At 33.6% G+C, this 21,988-nt stretch overlaps 1 protein-coding gene across 3 annotated transcripts; it reads left to right on the top strand.

Moving 5' to 3' along the window:
- The first annotated feature begins 12,895 nt into the window (after nucleotides 1-12,895).
- LOC125815548 (beta-amylase 7-like) lies at nucleotides 12,896-21,830 on the top strand. Of its 3 annotated transcripts, none has more exons than XM_049495042.1 (11): nucleotides 12,896-13,290; nucleotides 14,004-14,613; nucleotides 14,825-15,109; nucleotides 15,368-15,445; nucleotides 15,679-15,882; nucleotides 16,109-16,303; nucleotides 17,969-18,133; nucleotides 18,443-18,703; nucleotides 20,319-20,537; nucleotides 20,626-20,845; nucleotides 21,327-21,830. In XM_049495042.1, exons 2-11 carry the CDS (start codon nucleotides 14,182-14,184, stop codon nucleotides 21,353-21,355), a joined length of 2,088 nt encoding a protein of 695 aa, XP_049350999.1. In that variant the 5' UTR covers nucleotides 12,896-13,290; nucleotides 14,004-14,181; the 3' UTR covers nucleotides 21,356-21,830. The 3 variants fall into 3 exon arrangements, 2 of the variants coding, with proteins under 2 accessions (XP_049350999.1, XP_049350998.1); XM_049495041.1 differs by having other exon boundaries at nucleotides 12,924-13,290; nucleotides 14,825-15,118; XR_007442177.1 differs by lacking the exon at nucleotides 21,327-21,830 and having other exon boundaries at nucleotides 12,921-13,290; nucleotides 14,825-15,118; nucleotides 20,326-20,537.
- Nucleotides 21,831-21,988: the final 158 nt, after the last annotated feature.

Below are 21,988 nucleotides of genomic sequence, written 5' to 3'. Positions count from 1 at the left end.
CATTGAACTTATAAAAATTATAAAATTATGTGTCGGACTTATTATTATTGCAATTTCAATGAATTCTTACACATAAATACTCCACGTCAAAAATATTGAATTTAGGTGAACTTAGTTCTATTAGGCTGCATTTGCCCCGACTCTTAACATAGTAAATACTTGTCAACTTTGGCCAAGCACTTATGCTTTCTCCAAAAATCTTCACAAATAAAAATGAACATCTATTTTTAGTGTTCAATGATCTTTACCTCGAAATAAGCACCACATGGCTCATCGCTAAATGATGATGTTAACAAAACTTTCAGTCTACCACCCGATCATCAAAGTATTTTATGATGATCACTGAAGACCAGGATTAAGGACAAATAATTTGATTTGATATCTTCTAAAGATTGACTTATAATATATTTGATCAAGCTTATTGAATTTTCGATGTGTTTTACAACATCTGGTTGTGCATTAACTTGGACCCCCACCCTCTAAAACCTCTATTATCCCTTTCCTTTGGTCATCCTAATCCCACACAAGCTTAGACACATTGATTTTTCACCATAATTTGTTGGTTTCTCCCTTCGAGTTTCTTTAGATCATGCTAGGTATATGGACAATGGTGCTAGCACACACAATTAGACGTTAAAATAGTAGGATTTGTGTTGTTTACTTCCTAATTAGCAAATAAATGAATAATTTTAGACTCAAGTGTTGCTACTTGTTTGGATCGAAAAATAAGTGTCATGGTATGCTAACAAATTATTATTTTTCTTCCAAGAAAATATATATGAAAATGAAATATTATACATATAAGAAAATTAATACCGTACAAAATTATAGAAGTCCGGAGCATTTTTTCAGTCAACAAAATTATAGTACAATAATAATAACAAAATTTTAAGTCAAGGAAAAAATTAGGACAACCCCTTAATTGGCTTAGATTTTTCGACAAAACTGGACGATGGCAAGCACACGCAATACTAAAAGAAAAAGTTAATTTAGTATTCCCTCCGTTTTTATTTGTGTGTCATTAATCATTATTTTAGATTTCATATTCCTTAAAAAACTATGTGAGTTGATCATTGTACCCTCATTTGATATTTCTTTATAGTCAAGTTTTCAATAAATGAACATAAATTAATTTATTTTGATTAATTAATTGACCAATGAACATAAATTAATCATTTAGTTTTCATGTGTTAGTCAAATTCATATTTTCAAGGCTAATAACCCTCAAGGGTAAAATAGAAAGAATAGTGTGATCATTTATGCATTGATTTTCTAAAATGACAAATACTCCATCCGTCTACTTTTAATTGTCATGTTGCCCTTGCTGAAAGTCAATTTGACTAATTTTCAAAGTTAAATTAAATTACATTAATTCGATATTTTTAAACAAAAAATTTAGATATTCAAAAGCTATAAGCAAAGTACTATAAATTGTAATTTTTTGCACATCAATATGATGAAAAATACATCATAAAATGTTAGTCTAAGTTCTTATAGTTTGACTCTAAAAAATGAATTAATGACAATTAAAAGTGGACAAATGTAGTATTAAGGACTATCTATCTTTAATAAGGACGATATATAAATAGAAACAAAGAGAATACCCAAGATAATTATAATTCAATTAATTCAAATAACATCAGTTATAGTTTTAAATTTCTATGTACAAACTGATGAATTAATCGCTATCTTTCATAGTTGAAAGGAAGGTTTCAATTTAATTCTATTAACAAAATTCACTCTTATTTCCTATATCTTTCCAGATTTAAAAACATGGGTTATTTTTTTTCAACAAATGAACCTATTATCCTAATTTACTGTCATGAACTATTTGTAATTGTCTCTTACATAGAATTTTTACAAATTGATTTACACAGCTTTCAAAAATAGTCACGCAATTTAAATATGGTGGTGATTCACTACTCCATTTGTTTCAAATACTTGTCATGTTTTAATTCTTGATAGTTAATTTGATTAATTTTTTAAAATTAAATCAGATTAGATTAATATAATATTTAAAATTTAGATATTAAAAAATGACATGAAAAATACTATAAATTGTAACTTTTCTCATATCACCTTTTAGTGAAAAAATATATCTTAAAATGCTAGTCAAAACGCCTTTAAAATATTTTAGAATTATCAATTGTTGTGATTTGTAGTACCTTTTATATAGTTTTTATAAACATAACTTTTAATTCAAAAAACTTAAAGATCATATGTCCGAATCTATTCAAATTTAACTTTAAAAATTTAAAAGGTGCCACAAAAATTAGAATGAAAAGGAAATCTTGTTTTCCAACTATTGAAAGTTTGAAACATAAAGTTGTGTGTGAAAAAAAATGGAAAAATAAAAATAAACCATCACCTATGATTAGTATTGACTTGACACGCTCCTTAAGAAATAATAAATAAAATCACAATTTTATTATAGTACTTTTTAACATAATAGATTCAATGATTTGAAAAATATATTGAAAAATGACAATAGTTAATAATAATGATAAGATAGGAATTAAGTGATAAATTATATCTTAATTTTATAAACCATATAAGTATAAATAGACATCTATTTTTATCACAGTGACAAATAAAAGTAGAAAAGAAAAGTAAGAATACAATCATCTTTAAAGTTTCATTCACATTCATGGAATGATATTAAACAATAGAATGCAAATACAATTAAAAATAAAAAACAAAATAAAAAATAAAATAAAAAGAGAACCAAAAAACTCAAAGGACGACTTAAGGGTGAGACTAGAAAAGCCTTTACTTTAAGCGCTTAAAATTTTGAGGCCGCAAAGTTATTTAGTGCTAATTTTATAATCTAATTTTCTCTTAAACAAGATTGAAGATTCTAAAAAAGAAAAGAAAGAGTATACAATTGTATTAAAAATAAAAGAAAGAAAAAATACTTAGTTCTTAATAGGAATATTTTAGAGCTTTATACTAAACTATTTGAATCTTCGTATTAACAAATAAAGATTTTTATAATAACATCCAAAGCAATGTATATTGAGAAGACATGGCTAATATATCTTATTAACTTGAACTAATTGTTACAATTATTATAATGTAATTACTCTATGAAGTCAAAGAAAATAATACATTAAAATAATTACTATGAGAAGGAAAAAAAAGATAACACTAATATTTTTCTATGTATGCAAATACAGTAGACTTCAAATTAAAGTTTGGTAGGTGGATAATGTTTCTAAGGGGTATTGGATTACTTATTGTCATTTTATTCTATTCTTAATCAATCAAGTCATTATGGATATAAATATTTCTTTACATTAACCTAACATATTGAAGTGTATGAAGATTAATGATATCCTAATGGATTGTTAATGCTATATATGTTGATGATGTGCTATTGATTATTGAGTGAATAATACAGTTCCTTTGAAATATTATAATTGGAGAACATATGAATAATTTTTTGATATAGTTCGAGAACTTAATCTCAAACTCTAAATTATATTTTTTAGTTTCTTATATTGTATTTTTCATGGTAAACAAAAATGACATGTTATTTGTTTAGAAAGTATATAGGTAGGGGTGACTACTCTAAACTTAATTTGTCAATATATAAATATAGTCTTAAAGTTATTCAATATATATAAATATAAATAATTATGTATTTATGTTAGTATGAATTAAATTTTTCTTAATAATTTGCTCTTAATTTTTTTTTCAATTATAGGGCATATATTTTCAATTTTTTAATAATTTTTTTAAAATACGATCAATGTAATTATAAGTAAAAATGATAAGACAATCAAAATTTATAGTTACTTTCTACTTCTTAATTTGTCTCATTCACTTCAATTTGAATCAACTGATTGCCTTCAATTCTTTGAGGTGTTTTTTTTATAAAAAATATATTTCAAGTTCTAACTAATTAGATTATTGAATCAATTGAAAAAATAAAAATTAAATATCAAATTATAATTAAATATCATGTTTTTAAGAGATAATGAAAATAAAAAATTCAAATTTCTTATTAAATAAACATAAGAACTCTTTTCTAAATTTTGATTTATCCATTCTGTTGAGCCGTATCAAGCCCCACACATCACGAAGTGGGTTGCGGGTCAAGCCGAGCCAACCAACGCTATTAAGAAAAAAAAATAAAAATATATTTTGATTTATCCATTCTATTGAGCCGCATCAAGCTCCACACATCACTAAGTGGGTGGCGGGTCAAGCCGAGCCAACCAACTCTTTTAAGAAAAGAAAAATAAAATATAAATACATAAATTTAATTTAATTCTAATGTTAAAATGTTTATATAAATATCTAGCAGGCATACTCCAATAACGTGAAAAAATAATATAGAAATACTCTAACTGGACTTAGCCACTATTAACGACTCTATATACAAGTCCCGATGTTCTTTGTGGAGGTAACGTTGGATATGACATTGTTATTCCTCAATGGGGAACCAAATGCAGATCATTTTTTTACCGATAGATTAGAAATTGTTTCTTAATCAAAATTGTAAATTTATGAAATATATTCCTCATTTTTGTTATATTCATATTAATATTTTCTATATGCAAATTCTAGGATTTTTTTCAAGGTCCTTGAGTATTTTGATTTCTTTAGTTTTTTTTTATTGAATAATGATTTTGTATTTATGTAGATTGTTTGTAAATTCTTCAATTCTGTCAATTTTTTTGAATTATTAAATGTCTCGATATATTTTTGTGAGACTTTTATTTAAATTCTTTGATTATTATTAACAAGATAAAGTGGGTGAATTTTAACACTCCTGCAAATTTGTATACACCTGAAATTTGTTGCAGGTAGGTTGTTTTACCTCAATCAAAACTTGTATACATTTATTGTATACACCTACAAATTTGTTGAATGTATGGATCCTCATGTGCCAAACTTTGATAAATCTTACAATTTCAAAGGTTGGCAAGCTTTGGAAGAAATTGAATATACATGTGCCAATTTACTTGGCTTACTCCCCCTTATTTTCCCCTTAATTTCATTTCAAGTGAATTTAACTACACCCTAAGTTTATATGACCAGTCTCACAATGGCAAGTGCATTCCACACGCGCCATATGATCGACACATCAGTACCATGTCACTGCCATGTCAGTGCCACATTGATAATGATTTAAATTTTGAGTTTTTTTTATTTTTTTTTGTTTTCTTAATTCACAATTTTAGAAAGGAAAAAAAAAAGATAAAGAAAATTAAACCAAGATTATAAAAAAGAAAAATAAAAAGTAAAAATTTCTCAAAAAAAAAAAGATCAAACTCCACAGATCCAAAAAACTCAAGACTATTTTCACTAAAAACATTCAATCTTTAAGGCACATCATCAAAGTAAATACATAGTTACAACTAAAAATTTAATTTGAGATGAAAAAATTATAAAATTTTCACTAAAAAGAGCTTTAAGTTCATCAAATCAATAAACACCTTCATAAGTAGTGATCTAGAAGCAAGAATAAGTTGCTGATTTTTTCATTTTTTTCGTTGTTCATCACATCTAAGAATAATAAGTGAGAATAATTTGAAATTATTTTCATTTAGTGATGGAAAATAAATAGGGGTATGAGTGTTGCGAAGAAGGAGAAAGAAGGGGGAGAAAGAGGTTCATCGAAGAAGAAGAAGAAAGGGATGAGTGGAGTTCGAAAAAAGGAGAAAGAGGGGTGCGGATGGAGGATTTGAAGAAAGAGAAATTGGGTGAGGGTGAAGGATTTCGAAGAAAGAAAAAGAAAGTGGGGAGTTCGAAAAAGAATATAAGGAAGTGGTCGGTGCAGGTGATGGCTAAGGGTGGCAAGGGGTGGTGGGGTGTGAGGAAGAAAAGGGCTAGGGTTGTTGGTGGATAGGGGAGGTGGGGTGTGAGGAAGATGAAGAGAAAATTTCTTATTGGCTGAAAAGAAAATAAAAGTAGCCCAATTATTTTTTTCTCTTTAATTTTTAATTTTTTAGGCGCTATTCTTTTTTTTATTTGCCACATCAGCCATTAAGAGGGTATTTAATTCACTTGAAAGTTGTTTAGGGGGGTATTTGAATGCCCGTATAGTTAAAGTATTAAAGTAAGTTTTGCAGCCAAGTTCAGGGGGGATTTGATGTATTTCCTCTTCCTTAAAGTCAAATGTTGGTAAGTTGTGAAGAAAGAAAAAAAAAAATTTCTTCGGTAGCATATTTGGAGGCTACTGCATTTGTCCTCTAAAAAAAGGGATGGTCATTCTTCATTCTCAATTACACCAAAAACAGAGAGAAAAGAAGAGTGAGGCATCACAGAGGGAAATAGTTTGAGGAAAAATAGAGAGTGTGAGCGATGTTGTAGTGAGGTGGAAAAATCAAAGGAGGTTATTTCTTTTGAGTGTGTAGTAGTCTTTGAAGTTTTTACTCAGACCTACAAGTGTAAAATTCCTATATTTGTTGCTCGTCTTAGGCCGTTATTTTCCCCTTATTCAAGAGGGTTTTCACGTAAAATCTTGATGTCATTATTGCTCTTTTCATTCTTTTTATTCGGACTTATTCCCCACAATTGGTATTAGAGCACAAGTTATGCCCATTCATAGATAGATTTTTTACAATCTGTTGTACTATACTTAGTGACAAAAAAAATGTATGGAGTAAAGTACAAGGTAAGAAAATTCAACGATGTCAATGGTTTCTCAACGTGACAGAGAAAGATGATGGATTTGCTCGTCAAACAGGGTTTGCACAAGGCATTAGTGGAAAATCCAAAAATTCAGAATTCATGAAACTTGTGGATTGGGAAAAATGGATGAAAATGTTGCTAGTGCAATCAGGTTGCACTTAAGTGATGGTGTAGTTAATAACATCATCGATGAAGAAAGTGCATGTGGCATCTGAACAAAGTTAGAAAGTCTATATATGTCCAAAACGCTGACAAATAAATTGTACCTAAATAAGCAGTTATACGCGTTACATGTGGGTGAATGTGCAAATTTTTTGTCCCATTTAAATGTGCTTAATGGTCTAATCACACAGCTAGCAAACCTCGGAGTAAAGATCAAGGAGGAAGATAAAGTCATAGTGCTCCTAAACTCGTTGCCATCTTTCTACGATAATTTGGCAACAACCATCTTACATGGTAAGGACTCTATTGAGCTGAAGGATGCCACATCAATTGTTCTACTTAATGAGAAAATGAGAAAAAAACCTGAAATCCATGGATAGGCTTTTATAAGAGAAAGTAAAGGTAAGAGTTACCAAAGAAGTTTGAGTAACTACGATAGATTCAAAGAACGTGGAAAGTCCAAAGTTCGATCAAAATCAAAAGTAAAAAATTGCTACAATTTCGATCAACTAGGTCACTTCAAAAGAGATTGTTTGAATCTAAAAAGGAGCAAAGAATAAAGTAGTGGCCAGAAATGACAACACAGTTGTCATGGTACACGATAATAACAATATTGTTCTATTCATAAACGAGGAAGAGGAATGCATGCACTTGGCAGGTATAGAGTCGGAATAGGTGGTCGACACAACAACATCTTACTATGCTACACCAGTAAGAGATTTTTTTTGCAAATTTGTAGCGGGTGATTTTGGTAATGTGAAAATGGATAATACTAGTTACTCAAAGATTGCGGGGATTGGAGACATTTGCATTAAGGCAAATGTCAGATGCACGTTGATTTTGAAAGATGTGCACCACGTACCTGATTTGCAGATGAACTTGATCTCGGGAGTTTCTTTGGACCGTGATGAATACAATAACTACTTTGCAAATAAAAAAACAGAGACTCACCAAAGAGGCATTGGTGCTTGCAAAATGAGTTGCTCGTAGCACATTGTACAAGACAAATGCAGAAATATGTCAAGGTGAATTGAATGGGACTCACAAAGATATTTCTGCAAATTTGTGGCATAGAAGAATAAGTCATATGAGCGAGAAAGGATTGCAAATTCTTGCCAAAAAATCACTCGTCTCTTTTGCCAAAGGTATAAAGGTAAAACCTTATAACTATTGTTTACTTGGTAAGCAACATAACATCTCATTTCAGACATCATCTGAAAGAAAATTGAAAATATTTGATTTGATATATTCAGATTTTTTCGATTCAATGGAGATTGAATCGATGGGCAGTAATAAATGCTTCGTTACTTTTACTGATGATGCTTCATGAAAATTGTAGGTTTATATCTTGAAAACCAAAGATTAGATGTTTCAAGTATTTCAAAAAATTCATGCTTAGACAGAGAGATGAGTCAAAAGCTAAAACGTCTTGGAACTTACAATGGGGGTAAGTACACTTCAAGAGAATTTGAAGAGTATTGTTCAAACCATGGAATCAGACATGAAATGACAGACAGTTTCTGAAACCCCACAACACAATTAGAGTTGTCAAAATGGGTAAGTCCGTTAAGTCGGCCCAATCCAACCCTTGAATTAAGTGGGGTTGGGCCTAAGTTTTGTTAGCTCATTTAGGAATGAGGCTTTTTAGCCCAACCTTATTTGGACCGCTAGCCTTGTAGGCCCAACCTACGAGCCTTAGAGGCCAGCACGTGGGCTATGAATTGTTAAAAATATTTACTCTATATATTCTAAGCAGTGTTTTATTTGTAAATATTTGTAAAATATAAAATCAAGCTTAACTCCTTTGTTGATCTTTTACATTTTAGGGTCATTAGCCCACTAAATTTTCTTATTAACCCAAATCCATTATTTCACTAGGGTTTTGATTCATTTTAATTTTTATTATAAGTTTATAATATTTTATATTCTCTTTTGTCCTTAACTTAGCAGTTTTTCTCTTTCATTTTAGGCATTACGATTTTGAAGTTTTAATGTTTAACAATACAAATTCGAGTTCAACAAATCATTTCAAACTTATTTGAAGTGTAATTTCAAGATCCATATTGATACAGGTAAGCACCTATCATTTCCTAATTTATTTCTTCTCCAAAAACGAGCTGAATTTTGTCCTAATCGAGTTCATCTTTTGTGATAGTTTCATATATATCATCTTTTTTTCTTAATTATTTTCTTGATGTATGATATCATGTGTATCATATAATGTTATTTTTTTAATGGTGGATTATTTCAGTAGATGAGGAACACGTTTCTTTTTGAAATAGTTAACACAATGAGTATGACAAAACTTAGTGAGAGATAGAATTTTATTTGGGGCACAATGAGAAAAAATATTGACTTTTAGTACCAAAACTATATGTATGTATTAGTTACTTCTATTGAATGTCTCTAATAAATGAATTTTTGTATGTATTGATGTCGTGTTCATCATATATCAACGTTCGATACTCTTAGATACTCTTTCTAAGAAATCAATGTTCATTTTTTAGTTGAATGACCGACCCGTCCCAACCTGTGGATCGCTAAGGGCTGGGTAGGCTGCTATTTTATAGGCCTTTAATTTAAAAGGGTCAGATCGTCTTAACCCATTTAACTCTCTAGCCCGTTAGGATTAGATTGTGCCAGTCCATTTTGACAACTCTAAACACAATGGTGTAGCTTAGAGAATGAATAACAACATTGTTAAGAAGGTGGTAAGCTGCTCAGAATGGCTAAATTGCCTAAGTCACTCTGGGGTGAAGCAGTTCGAATAACATATGTTATCTTATCAATCGTAGTCCGTCAGTTCAATTGAAGTTTGACATTCTGAAGAGATTTTGGACCAACAAAGAGATGTCTCACTCGCATCTAAAGGTGTTCGGTTGCAAAACTTTTGCAGATCTACTGAAAGAGTAAAGAATCAAGTTAGATGATAAATTAGTTCCCTGCATATTCATCGGATATGGAGATAAAAAGTTCGGATACAGACTGTGGGATCCTGTAAAGAAAGTCATCAGAAGCAGAGATATAATCTTTCGAGAAAGTTAAGTTGGAACTACTGATGATCAGTCCGAGAAGGCCAAGAAAAAGAATGGTATAGTCCCCAATCTTGTTACCATTCATTTTACTTATAACCATCACATAAGTGCAGAAAGTACGATCGATGAAGTTGTTGAACATGAAGAACAACCTAATGAAATTGTTGAGCATGAGAGCAACTTGGTGATAATACCGATCAAGTGGACTACTGAGAAGAAGAACAACAACAATCTCAACCTCTGAGGAGATCAGAAAGACAAAGGGTAAAATCATCCAAGTACCCTTCTTCAAAGTATGTTCTCATCAATGATGAAAGGGATCCTGAAAGTTTTAAAGAGATGTTGTCTCACCCAGAAAAGAGCCAATGGATGAAAGTCATGCAAGAAGAAATGAAATCTTTAGAGAAAAAATGACACATACAGGCTAGTTGAACATTCAAAAGGCAAAAGAACGCTTAAGTGCAAGTGGGTCTTTAAACTCTAGAAAGATAGAAATGGCAAGTTAGTTAGGTACAAAACTCAATTGGTTGTAAAAGGCTTCGAACAAAAGAAAGGTATTAAATTTGATAAAATCTTTTCACCTATTGTCAAAATTACTTTTATTCGAACTATTTTGAGCCTAGTAGCTAGCCTAATCTTGAAGTGGAGTAATTTGACGTGAAAACTGCATTCCTTCACGGAGATTTGGAAAATGATATTTATATGGAGAAACTAGAGGGATTTGCAGTATTTGTAAGGAAACACATGGTGTGCAAATTGAATAAGAGTCTTTATGGGTTGAAAAAGGCACCAAAGCAATGATACAAAGTTTGACTCTTTCCTGAAAAGCCAAACTTACACAGAGACCTATTCTGATTCATGTGTATACTTCACTAACAATAATTTTATTATTTTGTTGTTGTATGTGGATGACATGTTAATTGTAGGATAAGACGAAAAGTTGATTGCTAAGTTGAAGAGAGAGTTATCCAAGTCATTTGACATGAAGGACTTAGGTTCGACACAATAAATTCTAGGGATGAAGATTGTTTGAGAACGAACAAAAGAAAGTTGTGGCTATCTCTAAAGAAGTACGTTGAACATGTATAGAACGCGCTAACATGAAAAGTGCTAAAATTGTTAGCACGCCTCTTGATGGTCATCTAAAGTTGAGAAAACGAATATGTACTACTACAAAAGATGAGAAAGGGAGAATAACAGTGGGGAGTTTGATGTATGCAATGATGTACACAAGACCTGACATTGCTCATGCAGTTGGTGTTGTTAGAAGATTCCTTGAAAATCCTAGAAATAACACTGGGAGGCAATTAAGTGGATACTCAGGTACGTAAGAGATACCACAAGAAACTGCTTATATTTTGAAGGATCTGATCCAATCTTGAAAGGCTATCCAGATATTGATATGGCAGGTGACCTTGATAATAGAAAATCCACTACCGGATATTTGTTTACCTTTTTAGGGGGAGCTATATCATGACAATCGAAGTAGCAGAAGTGTGTCACACTCTCTACAACTGAAGCAGAATATATCTCAACCACTTAAGTTGGCAAAGAAATGATATGGCTAAAATGATTTCTTCAAGAACTTGGATTGCATCGAAACCAGTATGCCATCTATTGTGACGGTTAAAGTGAAATATACTTGAGCAAGAACACCGTGTATCATGCAGGGACAAATCATATCGATGTGAGTTATCATTAGATTCGGGAAAAGATATAGGACAGATCTATGCAAGTCATGAAGATCCCTACTAGTGAAAACTCTTAAGATATGTTGACCAAGGTGGTATCAAGAGACAAGTTCGAGCTATGCAAAAAACTTGTCGACATGCACTCAAGCTAGAAACTTAAAGTTACCTCCTTCAAGTGAATGAGTTTGGAGGGGGAGATTGTGGGGGTCTATCTTCATGTGCCAATGTTTGATAAATATATGTATATGTGTGTGTGTGTGTGCCAATTTACTTGGTTGATATTTTCAATTTTCCTTAAAGTCAAATGTCGGTAACCTGTGAAGAAGGAAAAAAATGTTTTTCTTCTATAGCATTTTTCCTCGATAAAAAGGAGGGTTATTCTTTATTCTCAAATACATCAAAAATAGAGAGAAAAGCAGAGTGATGCATCATAGAAGGAAATAGTATGTGAGGAAAAATAAAGAGTGTGAACAATATTGTAGTGGGTGGGAAAATCAAAAGAGAGTTATTTCTTTTGAGTGTGTAGTGGTGTGTGAAGTTTTTACTGAAACCTACATCTGTAAAATCCTTACTATAGTGATATATGTTGCTCCTCTCGGACCGTGGTTTTTTCCTTATTTAGGAGGGTTATATTGCTTTTATTACAACAAATATTATTCCTGTGGCGAGTTTATTCCCAACAAAATGTACATATTTTTAGTTTTGATGTTGTTGAATTTAAACACTCATATTGTATATACCTTCCGATTTTGATACATATGATAATCTATAGTTTAATCTATTGAAACACACAGATATTCATACACATGACGTATTCAACAGACTCAAATTGCAGAAGAAAAAAAATCTTATATACCAATCTGTATATCAATTGTTCTACAAAAGATGGATACATACAATCATATATATAAGTTATAGCACGGCGTAGGATCCCATTCAAAAAAATGCTCTTTATCAAGAATTTTTTCATACCATGACTCGAACCCGAGACATCGAGTTAAGAGAGGAATAGCCGCATTCACGCACCACATCCTTTCGTGGTCTTAAATATCAATATTGATATACAAATAACAAAAATATATACAATGTAGTTTATACACAGAGTAAACAAATTCTATGTACACATAATATTATTTAAAAAAAAGAGAGAATATATAAAGTCCTCTTAAACTAATACTTTATTTTAAAAAAGACATTTAAACTCTACGGAAATCCTATTTTATCAGGTGAAAAAGCAAATGGTATATGGGCTAACAAAGTTGTCAAATGTTTCTTAAATTGTATTCAAGTTATATAAGCTAACAATATATATTTCACACTAAAATCTAATTAAAATATGTAGTTACAAATTCTACCCATCTCTTATGCAAGTTCAATACTTTGCTTATTTTGGCACGTGCAGAACTTGTGAATCGCACGCTTCGAAGATAAGGTCACAAAGCACTTCATCCGTGCCAAGCATATGCTTAGACACGCTTGGCTTCCTTCACACGCGTGAGAAACCTAGCCTTCGCATGCTCGCCGTCTACCACCCTCGATCTCTCCCTCCTCCGCCGGATCTTCGCCGGAAAACCTTCCGGAACACATAAATCTCCTCTCCTCTCCTTCTGGTTCTTTCTGTAGGAAATATCCTTCCTTCACTCTGCTCCGGCCAATTCGCCGGAATATTTATTCTTGTATAGATATGAATCTGGTTACTCAGCGATAATCGTCGGCTTCGGTATATTTCTTACAACAACTAGATGCCAGACGAGACCGGTGTAAGTCATCTACGTCTTTTTTTTTTGTGAATTTTTTGTTGAAAGCGATCTAAAGGATGATTTTTTCTAGATGACCAAACAAACAGGAGTGGTCATATAAATGTACCTTTGTTGAAAAAATATATATTAATGGACCTGAATTGAGCAGAATGGAGATAGATGAATCTTGTAGCCAAGCTCAACTGAATTGGAATTGGATTGGGATGTAGCCAGATTGAAAAGAAGGTGGTAATATAAGCAAAATTGATGTCTTTATTAGACGGTGCCAAAAATCATGCTTTGTTTGTTAGCTCAGATAGTCGAAGTAGATGGATTGTTGGTAGCTTCTAGATGGATTTGGGAAGACTACTGCATTTTCTTTCATTTTGTGCATGGAATTTAAGTTTCACACCCAGTAGTGTATTTTTACAGTATCTATAAGTTACTTACCGCTTTCCAAAGAAACTTGTTCAAGCTTATTCTAGACTATCTGCATTTGGTTGTTAGCTAATCTCATGGTGTAAATATTGTGATATGGTTGTTTATAAAATGTAAAACTTTACGCATATTGACTTGCAATTTGGAAGAGTAAGATTCCTATTTGTTATAAGTTGGCTATTGGTGTTAAGATTTTTCTAGTTAAATGGCCAATACCTTAAGTAATGGCTCCATTCTTCATGTCTTCTTTGAAATGCCTTTTGTGATCTAAACATATTGATATTTTTCTTTTGAAGTTCTTTTGTTGAAATCAGGGAGCTGAAGAACCAAACTTCAGTAATCATATCAAAAATGTCTTCTGGAATACTTTAGTCCAATTATTATGCTGAAGCATGATAAGTGTAGGCAATGTCATCTATATCTGAGGTTTGAAATGTAGTAAAACTCGAGTAAAAGAAGTGGTAGAAAGCTGGAATGGCATCAGAGATGCAGAGATATGATACAAACGAAGATGACGAAGAGATGGGAATGGATGTGAAAGAAGAAGATGATGAGGATGAGGACGATGAAGAGAAGAATGCTGCCATGCATGCAATAGCAGGTTTTGATGGGGTACATGGATCTAGCAGCAGTAATAGGTTTCAACACCATCAGCAATATCACGAGCAACCAACCCCAGGGGGATCCCGTAGATGTAGGCCATTAGAAGAGAAGGAAAGAACAAAGCTTAGGGAGCGACAGCGAAGAGCTATTACTGCAAAGATCTTGGCTGGACTCCGAAGGCATGGGAACTATAACCTTAGAGTTAGGGCCGATATCAATGATGTAATTGCTGCTTTGGCAAGGGAAGCAGGTTGGGTTGTTCTTCCAGATGGAACCACCTTTCCCTCAAGATCACAACCACAGGTAACTCTCCTCCACCATTTTAAGCAATGTTCTTGTCTTTTTTTCCTGAAAACAAAGTTCACATATAGTCTCACCTTTTTTAAGTGAGGCAAGATGAAAAATCATCGATTTGGAGGATTTTTGTCTACTGATACTTGTGCATCAATCTTGTTTTGTTTCTAGTAGATCTTGAGAAAACCCAATTGTGGTGTTGTTTTTCAAATATCTACAGGGCACAGATACTGCTGGTGGAACACCCACTACAATGGTGACTTCATCATCTTCACATATACCTACACAACATACTCCACCTGGTTCGTTGAAAGGTGTGCCTTCTGGGTTTCAGAACACGGACGATCAGAGTGCCTGTCAAATGAAAAGTGTTTTTGTACCTACTTCATCCCCTTATGATTCATCATCCACTGCGCGATCACAAACTTCGGCCATGGTGGCAGATGGACTAGACACACAAAATGACCCATTTCTTGTAGGGTCTGTGGATTCAATTGACAAGCAGGTGAAATGGGTAGCTTCAATCTGTTGTAAAACATGTAAATTAGTACGAACACATTTTCACTTTACCAATTCATTTGTGTGTAAATCTGCTGAAGTGTCAAAGCAAGAAAAAAATACTTTTACAATCCTGTATATATGGTGTATCATATGTGTGAAGTTGACATTTTTGATTGAATACCTTTTCAAACCGTAGTTTTGCTGTTTCAATGGACCTGTAAGAGTATTTGATAATGTTACTGTTTCTGAAATACTTTGTTAGGTTGTTGACATGCACACAAAACTACAGGAGCGTGATTTTGCTGGGACACCCTACATTCCTGTTTATGTTATGCTACCTGTGAGGCTTCTGAACTTAGACCTTGTTAATTCTTCCTTGTTCTTCCCATTTCTCAATCTCCTGTATCTTTTCCCCATTTCCCTAGCAACTGGATCCTTTTGACATGGAATTTTTGTCTTCAATCTACTTCCATTCTTATTAAAACTTTAGAAGTCAAGGGCTGTTGTTTTACAGCTTTCTGCAAGTCATATGTGGATAACCTGATGCTTTTTTGTATGTTGTTATATTGGCAGTTAGGAGTTATTAATATGAAGTCTGAGCTTGTTGATGCGGATGGTCTAGTGAAGCAGTTGAGAGTGCTAAAATCAATAAATGTCGATGGTGTGATGGTGGATTGCTGGTGGGGCATAGTAGAGGCAAATGCTCCACAGGATTATAACTGGAATGGATATAAAAGGCTTTTTCAAGTTGTGAGGGAGCATAAACTCAAAATAAAGGTGAGATTGACATGTGTTTTGTTGTGACTCCATTTTTCTTCCACTTCATCTAATTCTTTTACGTGAATGAATGCAATAATGGGGAAATAGGATGGTGTTTTTACTATCAACTGTTAAAGATAAGTACTTAATTCATAAACAAAATGTTCATTTGGTACTTGTGATTGTCACCATAGTTATTGCATCAATTTAGATTGCAATGTTTTGAGGTTTTAAGTGGAATCAGGTTGTGATGTCTTTCCACGAATGTGGAGGTAACATTGGTGATGATGTTTGCATTCCACTGCCTCACTGGGTATCCGAAATCGGTCGAAGCAATCCTGATATATATTTTACAGACAGAGCAGGACGACGGAACCCTGAATGTCTCTCATGGGGAATAGACAAAGAACGAGTTTTGAGAAGCCGCACCGCTGTAGAGGTATGTTATGTGACCTCGGTCAGACTGCATATACTCTTATGATTATGACCTAGTGCTGTAATGATAACAGGAATATTTGTGTAGTGAATGTCTTCTAGTTATTTTGAGGTTAGAGATCATTTCCCATCTTTCTTTCTTCTTTTTGGATCGAGGATGGGGTTGAAGAAGAAAAACAACCTCTATTGACCACAAAAACTTCCAAGTTCGCAGACGATCAAATGTGCTAGAGAAGTGAAACATTCTGAGTAGTTGATATATTTTTCATGTTGAAAGCCTTACTGACCACTAACGCTAGCACAATACGTAGTTTTTTTTGGGTAAGTAATGACAATTTTGGATAGAGAGGGTTGCTCAAGTGGTAAACATCCTCCACCTCAAACCTTGAGGTTGTGGGTTCGAGTCACCAAGGGAGCAAAGTGGGGGAGATCCTAAGAAGGGGTTGAAAAAAAGTGATGGCAATTTTGTTATCTAGCAAAAAAAAGATTCAGAGTTGTGTATAATTAGTGGTTGTAATGATTCTATACCATTATTAAAAATAATTAGTGATTGTAATTAACAGGTATCTAACATGGGTTAAGTGATCGCCCAATGTGTTTTTACCATTTTAACTTGTATATTTTGGAGATTCTCTATTGTTCTCAGTATATGTTATGCTTAGCAGCAATAACTGATTGGGAGTTACTGTTGCTAAATTGTCAAGGGGTTACTCAAGAAAAAATAAAAATCACAGCAGTTGAAATGGTGGTATTTTTGTTTATAGAAGATTTGCTTTTCGTGCTGTACTCTGTGTATTGGAAAGGCGACGAGGGTCTTCCTCAAGTGATGTGCCAATTAATTTCAAAAACTTAAAATATTTAATTGCATATATAAATAACCAAAATCTCAATAGCAATAACATATGAGCAAATATTTCAATTCAAAAACTAAAAGTAGATACTAAAGTCTAGAACTTGAATGACTCAATAATTCATATTAATTAGATGCCATTGAAATTGTTGTTTCTGGGCAAATAATTACTATATTAATTAGTATATAACTAAATTGAATTAGGCAGAAATAAAAATAGAAGGACTAGATATTTTTTTTAAAAAGGGCAGACTGCAGAAAATAGAAAACAGAGTATTAAAAACAGAGAAATGAGAAGCTGTGCGCAGTGGCATACCGGTTAAGAGTCGCGAAAGAAGAGCAGAAGAACAAAAGGAAAAAAGTTTCTGACTGTCGCGAAGCAGAGGAGAAAGAAGAAGAAGAGAGAAGAAGAAACAAGTGCTGACTGTCGCGAAGCAGAGGAGAAAGAAGAAGAACATAGAAGGCTTACTTGAAGTTGTTGAAGTCTGAACGTTGGAGAAGAAAGTTACAGTTTGTGGCTTTGTGCAAATAAACCCTAATATTGCCTTTTAACCACCCGCCTTTGCGAGATCGCCTCACCTTGCTAGTAATAGGCGACCAGGCCTCGCCTCTCGCCAAAGGCGATAAGGCGAGCGCCTTTCACAACACTGGCTGTACTCATCATATTAATTTTGCTTGTAAGAGGTGTTACAATTCACAGAAATCCAATTTTCTTCTTTATGTGACTACCTTTGTCAAAGATTTTGTCATACACAGATACTCGTAAAAAAAGATAATAGTGATATCTTACCTAGATATTTATCTTTTTGACTAATGTAGGTCTACTTTGATTATATGAGAAGCTTTCGAGTGGAATTTGATGAGTTCTTTGAGGATGGTATTATTTCCATGGTTGAAGTTGGACTAGGACCATGTGGGGAGCTAAGATATCCCTCTAATCCTGTAAAGCATGGCTGGAGGTATCCTGGAGTTGGTGAATTCCAGGTAATTTCTTTTTAATTCTTTTTGAAGTTGTGGTTAGTAGTTGACATATCTTAGATTTGTATGAATGGCATGCAAAAGAATTTGATTTGTCAAATCTTTCTCTGTTTATACGTCACTATATTCCTATCTGAGGTCAGACTTGAAAAGCCAAGGTTTGTCTAAGTGATTACACTATATTAGGGTCTCTGTCAAAAAGTAGAGCCAAAGATGTACTACAGTCACATGTGTGTGACCATTTATGGCCTCAATATGACTTCTTGTCTCCCATAGTTTTTTTTTTTTTTGACAATTGATTCTTGTCTCCCGTAGTGTTATGACCAGTATCTGCTGAAAAACCTGCGGAAGGCGGCTGAAGCAAGAGGACACTCATTCTGGGCACGAGGACCCGATAATGCTGGTTCTTACAATTCACGGCCACAAGAGACTGGATTTTTTTGTGACGGGGGTGACTATGATGGGTATTATGGTAGGTTTTTCCTGAACTGGTACTCTCAAGTTCTGATTGACCATGCAGATCGCGTGCTTTCTTTGGCCAAGTTTGCTTTTGATGGGACATGCATTGCTGCAAAGGTTAGTCATCTTTAAGGAAATGATTTTAATTTATGATACATTACCAGTTGCTATATTCTTCTCACTACAATACAATGGCAATTTTGACTGTTGCTATAATATGACAACAATTCCTTTTCTTCTGTCTATAAGTGATTTCCTTTTATTTTCATTTTTATACCAATAACAACATACCCAGTGAAATCTCACTTCATTTTTATACCATTTACTTCTTACGCAGATTTAAATAAACAGGGACTGTTCATAACGTGTTTTGAGCTTTCCTGTAACTGTCCTTACGCGCATCAGAGAACTGTTTCGTTTGCGTTGACGTTCTTTTTGTTTTTTTCTAAACAAATTTCAAGAAGCTTGAATCAAGGGACAGATGTACATGACCTCATAAGAAAATAATGAAAAACGATGTTTCCTAACCAAATTATAGTGGAACAGCCAGCAGTCAAGTTGAACTAACAATGTACTATTAGAGGCAATTTAGCCTTGAAAACTGAAAAGGAGGAGTAACCAACTTCTGTTCTGTCATGTTCACATTGCCGGGACCTTATTTATTCTCTCTCCATCTGTCCTCTTGCCCAACCTTGGTAACCTTTGCCTATGGAGAGCAACTTGGTAGTTAGAACTGAGAAATGACTCAGGGTGGCAATCCACCAAGCCATTGCAAAATAACTTGCATTATTTACCAAGCAGGGTTTCCATATAGCTTATCCTCAAAATGATGATATGAACAACTACTTCTAAGTGATTAAAGAATTCCAAGACCTGATTCTACCTCCTGGACTTCGGAGTGTAAAGTTTACAGCTTTACACTCTGAAGGTTCCGCCTATGATCAGATTGACAAATATGGAAAATTTATATAGCTGATCCAGCTAGTTCGGAATCGAGGCATAGTTGATTAATTCACTGGTCCAAAAGCCATTAATGACTTTAGGGTTTTCCGTATGCACAGCTGTAGTCTCAGACTGACCAGAACATTTAAGGAACAAATGTTGGTCGCAAATCCAGACTAGTTCTGCACTTCCGTTTCCAAGGCCATAGTGGAGAACAAAATGATTGCTGCACAAAATAGCATTAGTCTGTTATGAAAAAGTGAAAACCTTAAAAACTAGTTTATAGCTTTATGGATATTTTCCCAAATGACAAACCCAACTCATACCTGCTAAAATCAAAAAACAATACCAATTTTCTCAGATTCAAACCCATACACTCAGAAGAGTTGTTTTCCTTAAAAATAGTTTAGAGCTTTAATGGTATTCTTGCAGATGACAAGCCCAACATTAACTCTCCAAAAAATAATAATCTCAAATTCAAATCCAAACACACAGAAAAAAATTCCATAAAAGAGAACTGTTGTAAGTATGTTTTTTTTTTCTTTCTGGAGGTTCTATTGGCTGACTTTCCGAAACTGTTTCGTGTTCTAGGTCTCACAAATCTGTTTTTGTTAAATGTAATCATTCAGGGTTTCTTGCAAATTACCCAATTTGTTGAAATTCATGCACTTGAAATGGAAAGTAGATTATCCTTGCTTTGTCTTTTATTTGAAGTTTGCAAGAAGCAAAGAGGGTTTTTTAATTTTAGGTATAGTTGATCCAATTTCTACCATATTTTAAATCTAAGCAGCTATCAGGAATTCATTGGTGGTATAAGACAGCTAGCCATGCTGCTGAATTAACAGCTGGTTTTTATAACCCTAGCAATCGAGATGGTTATGTTGCGATTGCTGCAATGCTGAAGAAGCATGGAGCTGCATTGAACTTCAAGTGTGCTGAAATGAGGATGTTAGAGGAGGCAGTGGACTTCTGTGAGGCTCTAGGTGATCCTGAAGGATTAGCCTGGCAAGTAAGCTTCGTCCTATCCCTACTTGCATAGTCGAACCATTATGTTAACTGCATCTGAAGTTATTTTGCCTTTGAACATCTCATAACAGGTGCGGAATGCGGCTTGGGATGTTTCTCTGCCAGTTTGCAGTGAAAATGCACTTCTGTGTCATGATAGAGGAGGCTACAATTGTTTACTGGAAAAAGCGAAACCGCTGAATGATCCGGATGTGAAACATATTTTTGCTTTTACCTACCTTAGGCTCAGTCCCCTTCTCATGGACGGACAGAACTACATGGAATTTGAACGATTTGTTAAGAGAATGCATGGTAAAGGATTTGAAGTCTTTTAACTCTTCAATCAATTATTTGGTTAGATTTGTGGTAGACTAGTTTGCGATTAAATTGGGTAGAATTAGTTGGATCAATATTCGAGGGTCCAAAACATGTCTACAAAACTTTAATCTCAATATGAATTGGACTTAGGATCAGTGCTATTGTGAATATTCATCACATCACTAGTGTTGTCTTGCAAGATGATAATTGATAACTAGTTAACCGGGGGAGATGCTAGTTGATATCATGGCTGAAGGACATCATATTGATAAGTCAGTTCATTGCCTTCATCGTCTAAGATTCTTCCAGTAAATAAATTGATTATAAAGCATGTTATTTATCTCAGTTAGTGCAAATAAATTGCGTCTTAATGAAGGTCATTATTCAGCCAGCTATTTATTGACCCATCATCCTCAAGATCATCTCATAGAGACAATTATGGTGACTTTGTGGTTGGTTCTTGTCTGTTTTGCAGGGGAAGCAGTCCTTGAGTTCCCATCGTAGTTTGGGAGAGCAAGCAATCTTCAAAATGTGCATAAGTTTCATCATCCTTTGGGAAAGCAGGATTATATTTATTTTTATAGTATAATGCAAGTCTAATTCAGGAGAGCAGGCAATCTTCAGCTTGTGCACATGTGGGGTTATATTTCTTTAGTACAGTGTAAGGATACACTTCTGAAGGAAAAATGATGAAGCTGCAGTGCTATCTGTGTATCTTCTGGTCAGTGTTGTAGCGCAACGTGACCTAAGATATATTATTCGTGTTGAAGATGATCACATACCGTCTTGTAGAAAGCAAAACTAGCTTAAGTTGCTGAAAGGATGGATTACTAGCAAGAAGTAATGAAGAAACTGTATCTTAAAACAGTGATGTACTTGTCATATAGATTATTCAATCCGATTGCAAGGTGTAGGAATTATGTTACATGTGCCTTTAAATAAGCATATATTCAGCTCAATAATCTTTGGAACTGCAAAATATGTTAGGCAATTTTACTGTCAATTTGCATGTCTAAAACAAATAGCAGAAAGGAAGTGAGTACCAATAATCATCATGCAGCGGCAAGTTATTTTCAAGATGAATTGGCAATTAGGGCCTGAATGTTGGCCAGCATCTCTTACCATTGACATCTATAT

The sequence above is a fragment of the Solanum verrucosum genome, unplaced genomic scaffold (genome assembly GCF_900185275.1).
Source record: "Solanum verrucosum unplaced genomic scaffold, falcon-dt-bn FXZP01000261.1, whole genome shotgun sequence".
Taxonomy (NCBI): Eukaryota; Viridiplantae; Streptophyta; class Magnoliopsida; order Solanales; family Solanaceae; genus Solanum; species Solanum verrucosum.
This window is presented reverse-complemented; position numbering and strand designations above follow the sequence as displayed.

What these genes read in the sequence shown, in the direction of transcription:
- LOC125815548 (XM_049495041.1), top strand. Translation starts at nt 14,182, where the DNA reads ATGGCATCAGAGATGCAGAGATATGATACAAACGAAGATGACGAAGAG. An exon ending in GAAGCCGCACCGCTGTAGAG is followed by an intron (nt 16,304 to 17,968) that starts GTATGTTATGTG and finishes TGACTAATGTAG; the next exon opens with GTCTACTTTGATTATATGAG. An exon ending in CTGGAGTTGGTGAATTCCAG is followed by an intron (nt 18,134 to 18,442) that starts GTAATTTCTTTT and finishes TGTCTCCCGTAG; the next exon opens with TGTTATGACCAGTATCTGCT.